At 42.1% G+C, this 12,971-nt stretch overlaps 2 protein-coding genes across 2 annotated transcripts in view; both read right to left on the minus strand.

Moving 5' to 3' along the window:
* Positions 1–861: 861 nt before the first annotated feature.
* mapk12a (mitogen-activated protein kinase 12a) lies at positions 862–8,332 on the minus strand (the record flags this gene model as incomplete). The annotated part of the gene is made up of 12 exons (XM_080842884.1): positions 862–929; positions 1,266–1,439; positions 1,901–1,979; positions 2,382–2,461; positions 2,639–2,710; positions 2,881–2,995; positions 4,473–4,520; positions 4,623–4,652; positions 4,945–5,056; positions 5,557–5,615; positions 5,895–6,024; positions 8,214–8,332. 12 exons carry the CDS (start codon positions 8,330–8,332, stop codon positions 862–864), a joined length of 1,086 nt encoding a protein of 361 aa, XP_080699010.1.
* Positions 8,333–9,717: 1,385 nt separating this feature from the next.
* selenoo1 (selenoprotein O1) overlaps positions 9,718–12,971 on the minus strand; it is a 7,491-nt gene continuing 4,237 nt past the window's right edge. The window contains exons 8-9 of the mRNA XM_080842876.1: positions 11,611–11,767; positions 9,718–11,180 (exon numbers count right to left, since the gene is read on the minus strand). Coding sequence (XP_080699002.1) covers positions 10,950–11,180; positions 11,611–11,767 — 388 coding nt within the window. The 3' untranslated portion in view covers positions 9,718–10,949. The remainder of the gene's footprint in view (positions 11,181–11,610; positions 11,768–12,971) is intronic.

The following is a 12,971-nucleotide window of genomic DNA, read 5'->3' on the forward strand; positions in this document are numbered from 1 at the left end:
TTTGTGTTTTGTTGTGTACTGATAACAAAATAACAAAAAAACTACAAGTTGACCAATCTCTTAATTAGCGAAAGTTGTTTTAATATAAAAATACTGTTATATCCAGACAAATGTAAAATACTGTGCAGAAATCATCATACAAACAGGTCATTTAGTTAGCCCAGTGAAGGCACTCTAATCAGCAGTTATCTATGGCTTTCTAGAAATTTCTTCCCAAATCTCCTCTCGGTTTGGCTATTGATGAGCTTTGGCTTATTTGCATCAAGGAAACATTCAGCAGCTTTTAAAATCAGGTCCAATACATTTCACTTTCTTACAGGGCTAGTCCAGCAGACAGTCCAAGTAAACCCCAAACAGATAAAAAAAAAACAGGAACAATGTAAGACTCACCTTTCTCAAGGAACTGAGATCTGAAATGAGCCATGCAAGAGGAGCTGATTTATAGCTAGGTACAACTTAAATCACATTCCCTAGATGTACCCAACATGGCAAAATGTTTAAAAAAGAAAAAAATCAGTACCATAAATACACAGTATTGTACCATCAAGGCTCTGAATACATTTGTAGTTCATAAAACAGCAGGTCCTTTGGCTATAAAAGAAATAAACACACACACACACACACACACACACACACACACACAGAAATGCACACACTCACAAATATCACTCTGTCTCCCACAACCCCTCCCAACCACACACACACACACACACACACACACACACACACACACACACAAACACACACACACACACACACACACACACACACACACACACACAATTGATGTACACATCCAAAAACAGGTATGGTACAGGTGAACTCCAGTGAATCCTTGGCATTAAGAGTAAGCAGCATCTCTTAGAGAGAGGTTTCCTTTGCCTCAGCTGGCAGAGGCTTGAAGGACAGAATTTCTGTGAATGTGTGACCTGCAAGGAGGAGAAGAGGAACGTAAGAGAAGTGGAGGGAGAAAAGGTGGAGGGTTAGTAAAGATGAGAGGAGAGGATGAGAGAACCACAGAGGAGGAGAACAATCAATACGTATTAAAATAGTTGCATCATAGAAAAAGGAAATGTACACTTGAAACTGAAACTAGCAGTGCCACTACCCGCTGCAGATGATTTTACCGTACTCAATGTCTGCTCTTTCTCTATGTCCCTTCTCCCTTTATCTCATCCTTGGTTCTATTCCATTGCCTTTCTTTCATCCATCTTTCCAAATCTGCCTTTTCCGCCCCCCTCTGTCCGTCTCTATGCCCCCCTTACGTTTCCACTGCTCCAGGGTGAGGTCTGCGTGGTCCATCGAGTGGTCATAGGGCTGGGCCTCAGTCTCCTCCTCTGGCTCCCTGTATTCGCTGAAGTACGGCAGTGTCAGAGCCTCGCTGGCCGCCACCCTGCAGTCGGGGTCAAGGAGCAGCATGTGGTCCAACACGGTGACCGCTGCAAGACAGGACCCAAGAGCATGGCTAGTGAGTGCCTGATGAAAAGCTAGTTTACAAATCCACCAGCCAAGTAATTATTTTGAGGAGAATATACAGCATAGGAGCACTGCAGCGGGATCAATACATTCTTTTAGACTCTCAATCGACATATAAATGCATGCCTATGACATGAACTAACACAGACTGCTTTCTTTGTAATATGTTGGTTCGATACGTGTTTTTTATTCAAACATGATGGACAACATATACACAGCTCAATATCCCTGTTCCATGCAGACCTATACAGGCCACATCACAGAGATCATCCATTTTGTCCTTATTTAAAAAAAAAAAAATCAATATGCATAAACCCAATGAGGGAGGATATTGATTACAGCTGGTTAGAGAAACCTGTACTCATAGAAATTATGATTTTAGTAGGTGTTTAGATGCAGAGCAGTTGCCTGTTAGGGCCCTTACCATGTTTGCTAGCTTTGGGTAACATCATTTGCAAATCTTTTTTCTTCAGCTTAGGGAGTCTTTCAATGTAGCTTTTGGCCTGTAACACACAGACAGAGTTATTTTTTAAAAATGAAGAAGAGTTAATTCAGCTGTTTGCACAGTAAGTTGAGAAATTTGTACAATATGTTCAGCCCATCATATTACAGTTAGTTCCTGTAAGACAAAACGACTCTGTGTGCACAGTAACGTATACAGTAAGAGACAGAGTAACAAAGGGTTTCATAAACTTGAGGTCATCTGACATTGAATCAAACTAAACATATCTAACATTTTCACTTGCCCTCATATGAAAAAAGATTTAAAATGTGTACCCCACTGTGAAAATGATAAACAAACCAAAAAGTTGTCAGTGAAAGTTTGTGATGTCTAAGTGGGGTCATGAACCAAAAAAGGTTGGGAACCACTGGGATAAGAAAATTAGAGAGTGGAAGAGACTGACATCTTGAGACTGCAGTTTGTGGATGAAATCCTGCGTTGGAGTTCCAGTGATTTTCATTATCTCTGTCAGCTGATCCAAGTCTGATGCAATAGGTCAAAGGTCAACAATGAGGAGCACCAAAATCATGTGACATAACAACACAGACCAGACACAGGCAGAGGGGAATACTTCATAAGCCCAGGTTACTCTGTAGTAACCTGTGATAAGAAGAGTTTCCATAATGACTACGGTTTAAAAAGTACATCATTGCAGGATACGGTCAGTTCCTTTGAAGAGTGGCGCTCCCAAGAGCATCTCTGCCATGATGCAGCCAACGGACCAGATATCCACTAGAGGGAGACAGAGGAATGGAGAGAAAGAGAGACAGGGGGCAGGAAGAGAATGAACATTGTTCAGAGTATGCTTCTGAAAAGAAAAAAAAACCTCACTTTTAATATGGTAATGATTGTGTGTGTGTGTGTGTGTGTGTGTGTGTGTGTGTGTGTGTGTAGTTGCTTACCTGTTTGTGTGTAGTGCATCCAGCTGAGAATGATTTCAGGTGCTCTGTACCAGCGTGTCACCACGTACCCTGTCATCTCAATGTCTGCCTGCCTTGCCAAACCAAAGTCAAGGATCTAAGGACACACATACACATAAACACACACACACAAATGTATATGGCGTTTTACAAAGTGTACTTCTGTGAAATACACGCCCACTCATGATGTTTAGACCTTTGTTCAAGTCAGGATATATTTTTTTTCCTTCCATGTTTGCTTCTTTTTTTTTTTAAATGACATCAACAAACAACACACAAATCTTCGCCTATACATAAATTGTGTCTCATGTAGAATCCTTGGTTCTTCCTATGGCATGGAGCCTTCTGTGAAGAAATCTGTTGAAGCCTGCACAGAATTGCATTTTCTGATACTATTGTTTGACACTAAACCTGCTGTAGGCCATACTTTACGCCATACTCAAACTAGCACATTGAATAGTTCACACTGAAAAATATACTCCTTGAAAGATAGCTCTGTAATTTTCCTAGATTTCTAAATCAACAACTATTTTAATAAGGTGGTCCGGGGACCAGCCACAAACACCACAAGACAGTCCCTCAAGTGGAATCCCCAAGGAAAAAGAATGAGAGGTCGGCCACGAAACACCTGGCGTAGAGACTGGGAGGCAGACGCCATGAAAATGGGCTACACTTGGGGAAAGCTTGAGATGTTGGCTCAGGACCGAGATGCTTTGAGAACTCTTGTTTGCGGCCTAAGCCCCAGAAGGGGTAGTAGGCGATGATGATGATGATGATGATGATGATCCAGGGAACATATTTTGCATAATTTTTCTGTACTACACAGTAGAAAGAGGGGGTTGACTCCTATTGCAGTTGATTCTGATGGACATTTAAATCACATGCTAATATTACTTCCAGCATAAAAATAAACTATTCTGGTTGGTGATGTGTTTAACGTGCATACTAATCTAATCCATGTTTTCCAACCATAATCACATAGAATGATCTCCAGGATTTGTATTCATTTTTTCTGTTAATTAAGTGATTTCACATTATCTCTGAATGTCCACCAGTCCCATGTCATTTTAGAGTAAGTGTTTACTAGGCACAAGAGCACCATATACAAACTGCCTCTCAAGTGATGTAAGCACAAGTGAAGTACAGACAAGTTTACAACTTGTCTCTGCCTCACCTCCCATAGAGTGAAGAGGACACATTAAACAGCCCACTGCACCACACACTAAATCCCACCTTCAGCTATTCACACATGCAGTGCGTATTTAGTTATATGGTACAGGGATGATTTATAGCATAGAGGAAAACAATGTGTTCCCACGGAAGACACTTATCCCTGGCCAGGCACATACAGAAACACACACAGAAACACACACACACACACACACACACACACACACACACACACACACACACCACTTTGTCATTGTTTGTTTAACAGAAGGTCTGCTGTGTAAACGTGTGTATGTTTCAGACACAGACTGCGGGTCACTTTGTCAGACTGTGTGTGTTCAGTACAGATTAGGCTAATAGGTTACAGCCATGAATGTTAGAAGAGTCTGCTGTAGGGCACTCACCTTTAACTCGCAGTCCTGGTTGATGGCTAGATTTCCTGGTTTGAGGTCCTGATGGAGAACAGGCAGATGTTTATACTTGCTGATCCGACCAGATCAAAAATAAGCTACATTAAGCATAAATGATATTATTAAGAAATGGGGGTCACTTACTCTGTGGATGATTCCAGCTGCATGGATGTACTGGAAGAAAGCAGAGGGACATGTTAGCCAGTGTGTGTGTGGGTGTGTGTGTGTGTGTGTGTGTGTGTGTGTGTGTGTGTGTGTGTGTGTGTGTGTGTGTGTGTGTGTGTGTGTGTGTGTGTGTGTGTGTGTGTGTGTGTGTGTGTGTGTGTGTGTGTGTGTGTGTGTGTGTTTGTGTGTGGTGTGTGTGTGTGTGGTGTGTGTGTGTGTGGTCGGTGTGTGCATTTGAGTATATGCGAGTATGAGTGAGTGTGTGAGACAGAGAGAAGGGTAGTGAGAGTGTCATGCACACCTTAAGTCCCCGGAGCATCTGGTAGACAAGGAACTGCACTTTTTCCTCTGAGAGTTTCTGCATTTTCATGAGTTTGCCCAAGTCAGTGCCCATATATGGCATCACCAAATAACTGGGAGGGGGGGAGAGAGAGAGAGAGAGAGAGAGAGAGAGAGAGAGATGCATGAGACATGCACAATGACAACATGTCATGTCATGTGTCTCTTTTAAAAAACCCTAGTGTACTGATACCAAAAGTACTCAGTTCAAAGGCCACGACAGGGAGAAAATAAGGGTAGTTTAATTAATGACTGAATTAGGATAATACTTATCATAAATTATTAACTTAGTAACAGCAGTACTGACCAATTAACTTCTAGTTATCTGTGAGCTGGATGAGCTAGGCATCAGTAAGGTAGAAGAGTTGTGTGAGGAAAGCAAGGCTGCATTGAGTGATGAAAGGAAATGGGCCGTCTGTGTGCAGCACTCATAAATAGTCTTAGAGTTACAGTTAAGAATTTTTCTTTCTAATTTTCCTTCCTAATTATGACAACTTAGAAACAACCTTCTACTATAATAACAACAGCGTTTTTACCGTATTCTACATACAGTAGAAAAATTGAGTCAACTCACAAGTCTTGGAATCTATCCAGCGAAAGGGACGCTGTGAAAACATCTAGAAGTCCAATGACCTGATTAGAAAGAAAGAAAGAAAGGAAAGATGATACGTGAAAGGTGATAGGGGTTTACATCAATGTTAACAAATTATCTGTGATACTTTATCCTCAACAAAAATAATCTTCCTGCAGGACAGGAAAGGTAAGTTAAGATATTTCTTTAGAGTAATGCTCAGGGGGATCTCGAGTCAATCGATGTGTGGCCAAGAGCACAACATTGTTCAAAAACAAAGTCAAAGAGAGACCCTTCAGAACTTCCTCTGAGTGTAGATGTGGTGTGGAGGTGCCCCTTACATTTCCATGCTTCATGTGTTTCAGCAGGCGCAGCTCACGGTACGCTCTCTTGGCAAAGAGCTCCGACTGGAATGGCCGGTGCAGCTTCTTGATGGCCACCTTAGATCCTGTTCGTCGGTCCACTGCTGAGCTGGAATCAGGACAAACACTCTCTCACTTAAGCATTTTCAAACCAGAAAAAAACAGAAACAGCCTATACATTGACCATGAAATGATTTGCATTAGAAATTCTAGTATAATTAAGTTCCTGAGTAGGGGAGAGTGGGGTGCTTTGTGCCAGCGGGGAAGTTGTGCCACCCCTTATTTCTAGGGAACCATAGAAAAAATTGGTCAAGTGACCACACATTTTTTGAAGAGTCAGCCATTTAACTCATCCTGCAAAGAAGAGAGCCGCTTTGCATGAGAGATAAGAACATTTAAGTGAGTGTTGTGTCTAAATGGGTTTAGACAAGTTTAAAAACATTTGGTAAGCTACACTATGAGTCTATATAGCTAGTATGATTTTAGCTCAAAACAGCTGGATGATGCATTTTTTCCAAAAAGGTGGGATTGGGGTGATTTGTGCCAAAGGGCCTAGGGTAAATTGTGCCAGTGATCTGTATAGATAATTCCATTCAATTTGGTCTTCAATTTGGAGTCATGTAAATTACCTTTAAATAGAATTGACTCAACTCAACTTTGTTCTGATGTGTTCAGGAAGCTCTAGGCCTTGTTTAAGAAAATGTACCTTTGATGTGCTCGTGTGGCGCAATAGGCTTGTAGAAAATCAGCTTTTGTGTACCCCAATATATTCTCTTTAATGGCACAACTTACCCCGCACCGGGGGCAAGTTGTGCCACGAGACCACTTTTTTTCAGAAAGCTATATTTCTTAAATACTATATTTCAGATCCAAAGTGATTGTTCCCAAAGATGCACCACATCCTGAAATATACATATTTTAGTTGGAAGCATTACTGTCATGGCCTCGCTTAAAAGTCACTTTAAGTAAAAACTGGCACATCTCACCCCACTCTCCCTGATGCTCTTTACAGTCACCATTCTGATTCAGCGCATTCTGGACTTTTGGTTTGGTTCTAATAAACATGCCTAACCTTTGAGAGGAGTGAGCAACGTATTTGCTAACACCAGAGCCAAGAATTCTGAGCAATTTTACAAAAAACGTATTACATCTCACTTTGAGATAGGCACTGCCATGGAGTCATGGAGCACGTTGTGGGACATAGACAAACAAACAAGCTGTTTACAGAACTTTGAAAACTATAGAACACACATCATTCTATCAATCAATTATGTTTTTAGGTCTTTATAAAGAGTCTGCGCTACTAGGTTAAAGAAATAGAGGAAGCCTATATTGATTTATATTGTCATAGTATAAACTGTATTATTTATATTTTTATAAACATATATAATATCGTTATTATAAAATACAACGGGTTAAAAGCCAAGGTGAAATCAAATGCTGGAAAACAGCCTAAATTATCAATGTGAAATGAAAATAATTTCATCAAAGCGAACTGGCATCTTGAGGGCTCATTAGCGTACGGACCCTGCTTTGTATACAATAGCAGCGGTAGCGACCCCCCCTCTATGCGTCACTGCCAACCGCACCAATGCGGAAATCAAGTGCCTCAGACTCATTGTTTCAATTTCTACTTTAAAAAAACATGCGTTCATGGTTACCCACAACTTAAATATTAAGTCGAATGTTTACATTTATCCTCCAATGGTTTTCTAGCCCGACTGGGAATGTTCTTACATGACACAGAGCTGAACACCCGGTTGTGACACAGGAAACAATTTAGAAGAAGGTGCAGGGAACCCACTTTGGTCCAGTAATGTGGTGCTGAACCACACCACAACCTTCCATCAAATAGATGTAGAGGTTATTAATTGCACGTGAATTGTAGTCGCCGACTAAAACGGGGTAGGCTACACCGAGTGTTCGATTGGCTCTATTATGAATGAAGTCAAGCGGGACCTTGGCCATTGAGTGGATGGGGACAAAGCAGCCTTTTGTTAAAAGTCCCTGTTGCGCGGTATCCGTAGTTCTCGTTTGTTAACCTACACTAACGGCGTTAACTGATTCAAATATGATTTTGACCATAGTCTCTGTATAGGTGCCAGGGTGTGTCCACGAACAAACCCTAGGTGGTCACATATCTGTATCTGTATGCACAGGAAACCCTGTGACTTTTAACCTTCTGCGAAGTGGACCTTAGGGATCCAATCTTGCATAGTCTAACCTGGACGAAATGATAAGCAGCAGATATGTCTGGCGACATTGCTTTCGTTGTCGATTGTACAGTAGGCTACTCACCATACGGTTCCATACGCTCCAGTTCCCACCTGTTTCAACTCTCGATAACGCTCAGGTACTTCCCAAACTGTTTTGTTTACTTCTTGGCGATGAAAGCCCGCTCGGCTCCTAGTTGACATGACTTTAAAACTACGTGACAACACGTCGATGATATATCAGAATTACTGTGAGCTATTTCTCTAGTTCTTTCTAAACACCCATGTCACCCTTTGCTCCTGGCTTACGCACTACGTGTGGCCGCTCCCTCAGGGCTGTTCAACCTCCCTCAGCGCCACTCCCATTGGTCTTAACGACACAGAGGCACGGCGATGGATTTTGGTTTACTGCATTCCAGAGTTCCTACCATAGTAACGCCGGACCAGTTAATTGAATTGTCCTCTGGACTGACGTGTTTCACATGTAAATAGAGTGGAGGCAAACTGGCCTTTATTTAACCCAACATGTTAGCAAAGAGTGTTATCAGGGGGTCGCTCCCCAGATGTTTTCAGGTATGTAATGATCCGTGCATGACTGTCAAGACTTGCAGGGGCTTGTATCCCATTACAGCCTTCCTATAGCCTATTCGAGGTATGAACAAAAGATTCACGTCTGCATTTACAAAGCTCTCTGTCAGTTGCCTACACAATTTGATAAAATCGCTTTAATTCTACTTCAATATTGTTTTTATCTAATATCCACTATCTAATAAGAGGACAGAGCTAAAAATACAGCATTAATTTTGAGCAAAACTTAACTAGTGGTTGACTCCAACAAGCCCTTTGCAGTGCAAAGTTTTATTATAACAACTGACTTAATGTAGGCCACCCAGTTTCATGGGAGTCCAACCATAGGCCTGTTAACCACTGGCAGTCCACCAATGCAAACCGCTGAGTATATTTTGGGGCTGTTTGAATTTCTGACCTAAATCTTCTGCATTTAAAAAAAAGTAAGCCTGTGTGTCTACACTGAGTGTAGTTTAATTTTTTTCCACAGTTTGACCACATTCTGTCTACCACACACACACACACACTGTGAAGTAATGAGCAAGTCAGGACCTAGCAGCTTATTTTCTAAAACAGCATAATTACTCCATGACACATTCCTAACATTACTAGCAGTGAAAGGCCTCTCACTGACAGTAAATGCTTGGAAGTGCAGCATTTCTGATGCATTTTATTCATAAGACACTAAGGCTAAAATGTCTCAGGGATACAGAATGTGAGGATTGATTGGATTGCTAGTACCAGCCCTAGTCCAGTTGGGTCCAAAATTACCTGCAGAACAGAATACTGTAGTGTTGATGGGGCAGCCATACCAAAAAGTTTTTTTTATTAACATCTCTCTCAATGGAAGACCTCCAGGAATAACATTTCTTCTTAATTTTTGCAGTTTATTTTTTAATACTGTACAAATAATCAAATGTTAACCACCTGGAATGAATTAAAAAAAGTGTTAATGGATACCACGATGACTCATCTTCAGTACACAGCATTTACAAGTTTAGGCTAGATGTGTTTTTGCGGTCAGATTTATTGGGTAAGCTGTCGTGAAGGGGTAAACACACAATACATAGTGCACTGTTCATGATTAAAAGGATGCACGAGTTGCAAACATACACAGAAACAATTCCCTGCCAAATTAGGATTATTAGTTCAAAAACAAATGCAAATATAATTTACTCTCCCTCTTTAATAAAAAAAAAAACAGGCTGGAATAACACACAATCCACATCACTGTGTATGTTAAACCTCTCCCTTGTATTAAAAATCCAAAGTAAAGCCAAGCCCAAATATCTTTTTAGATAATTTTAACAATGACAGTTTCCTATACATTGTTTTATGTATTTGTCTAGCACTATGAATGCCAGCCCTGCTAAAGGAACTATGCAAACTATATGGTATGGCTCTATATTTGGCCAGCAATTCTACCATAGTGAGGGAAATAGAATATTGTTCAACAGGATTTAGTTTGTGCGCTTAGAGACATCAGCCTCTTTAATTATGTGCGTTGTGACATCCGGAAATGGAGAGTAAGCACACACATTCAGACTCAAACACACACCCACATCTGCACACACACACACACACACACACACACACACACACATCTGTACACGCACACAACACACACAACTTTGGTACACACATTCACACTCACAGAGACATGCACTCATCCGCAAACGCACACAACTTTGGAACAAACACACACACATACACACACACACACACACACACACACACACACAAATAGCTACAAATAATAAATTGGTACAAATTGAAGTGTTTGGTTACTGGTCGTTCAGACTCACACCTGCCCCAGTAGGACTAGAGGAATGAGACTTCATGTAAAACCAGCTGGCAAGTGAGACAGAGAAGGGCAGAAAGAAGAGAGGTCATCACAGACAGCATCATCACCATCACCTAGCTTAGTGTTAACACATTTTTCATGAACTCTTTCTTTCTCTCTCTCTCTGTCTTTCTCTTCATTGGTTTGACTCAGTAGCTCCAGAACACAAATGCCTTCCTTGACCTTTGACCGAAATATGCAAGACCCCACAGAGAGAGAGACAGACAGATAGACGGGTAGATGACTCACAATGCAGCAGAGAAATAAAGAGCTACAAATCAATTACTCATGGGTAAAAGGAAAAGAAAATCTCTCTCTCTCACACACACACACACCCACACATACACACACACTGACTCTCTCTAGGTGGGTTGCAACAGAGGCCTTGTGGTCAGGAAGGACTTATGAGGATCAGGTGACGCTGAGCTCACGGGCCCAAGCAGGGGGTTTGCTGTCATAGGGGACCAGCACAGGGGCCCCCGCTGAGCTTGCTTCCCCTCCCGCTTCCTCTTCTTCACTTCCTTCTCCTTGCTCGTCCCTCTCTCCAGGCTCTGAGGCCCCTCCTCGGCCCACCCAACCTGGCTGCTCCAGACCTGGCACGGAACTGAAGGGCTGTTCTAGAACCTTCAGCACCCGCTGGACCTGAGGAGAAAGACAGGAGAAAGAGTGAAGGCAGGACAGAGTAGACAGATAGTGACAAAGACAGAGAGAGAGGGCAGGACATAGGAGACAGACAGGGACAAAGACAGAGAGGGCAGGACAGAGGAGACAGGCAGGGACAAAGACAGAGAGAGAGGGCAGGACAGAGGAGACATACAGGGACAAAGACAGAGAGAGGGCAGGACAGAGTAGACAGGCAGTGACAAAGACAGAGAGAGAGGGCAGGACAGAGGAGACATACAGGGACAAAAACAGAGAGAGGAAAGGTACATCAAAAAGGTGAGAGATACAGGAAAGCAAAAAGATGCAGGAGAAATCAAGTTATTTTACTATTCTATGACGTGTCACAATTCATGAAATGTCTTGTGTATGCCGAAATCATTGCCAGCAACCATGAGACAGGGACTCTTACCTCTGAGAAGTCTCCATTCTCGGCTGCCTCTATTGCATTCTGGACGATGTAGTTCCTGAGCACCACTCGAGGGTTTGTGCTGTCCATCACGTGCACCCTCTCCTCATGCGCAGCCTGAGCGTCACTCACACCATCACACTCCCGCCTCAAACGCTCCCTGAGGTCACACAACAATCCAAGGTGAGAGAGTGAGTCATGACTGATTTAGACACTTTGAAATACTTGATAAAACCATCTCTCAATATCTCGAATGCTATTAATAAAGGTGGTGATTTTTTTTTTTAACTGTGACTTTCCTTGGCAACTGAATCTTTTTCACTGTACCCATAATCAGCAGTATAACTGGTAGTGTGCTGACAGTTCTGTCTAATGCTGCATACTAACCAACAACAGTGCCACAAACAACAAATCGCTAAAAAAAAACGACCACAACGACCCTACCACAACGAAGCTTCTGGTTAATGGGACATGACACTGTCTGAAGTTATGAACATCAACCTTATAGGGAAATAATGTGAAAACAATTGTGATCAAATTTGTGATAAATTACATTAACCCCTGATTTAAGTATTACAATCTTGAAAGTCTCAAGGAACTAAATTATCTGATTTTTAAATTAAATGTAGTTCAACCCCCTCTATGGTTCTCAGGGACAGGGATATGAGATATTATTAACAAAAGGGTGGGGCAAGAGATTTGCAAAAGCTCAGCTTTCACTCCCTTCCTCTCTTCACTAAACCTCACTCGGTCATCCCTCACAGCTGCCGTTATTAGTGTTTGGGAAGTTTGGTTCACTGGAAACAGAACGGTAACATTTAAGGCATTTTTGTGTTGTCTGAAGGGACACACACACACAGGACGAGTCACTGTAGATTGTTAGATAAAATGGCTATTTACTCCCACACTGCTACTGCCACTGCCACTCTCTGAATCCTGATTGTCCTCTAGCCTGCACAGTCTCTTCCCTTTGACTTCCTCATCCGTTTCTGCTCACTTCCCCTTTCCCTTCCTTTCCGTATCTCTACATACCTATGGATTGCTGTGACCTCAGCACAAAGCACTAACTTTAGAGCCACTGAACTGTGCTGTCTGGGTCAGAGAGCATAAACAAAAGAGAGAGAGGACTGACCGTGTGTGTGTGTGTGTGTGTGTGTGTGTGTGTGTGTGTGTGTGTGTGTGTGTGTGTGTGTGTGTGTGTGTGTGTGTGTGTTCGAGTGAAACAGAAAATACACTATTTGTCTGGTGCAGGTGCAATGCAATGTGAAGGGACAAAGCGTGACGTGGGACGTAATTGTCTATCTGAGGCTTGAAGTAATATAAGGACTGGGGAAAGTAACCTTCTCTTCCGGTGGGCTGCACGT

This window comes from Sprattus sprattus (genome assembly GCF_963457725.1).
Source record: "Sprattus sprattus genome assembly, chromosome: 7".
Taxonomy (NCBI): Eukaryota; Metazoa; Chordata; class Actinopteri; order Clupeiformes; family Clupeidae; genus Sprattus; species Sprattus sprattus.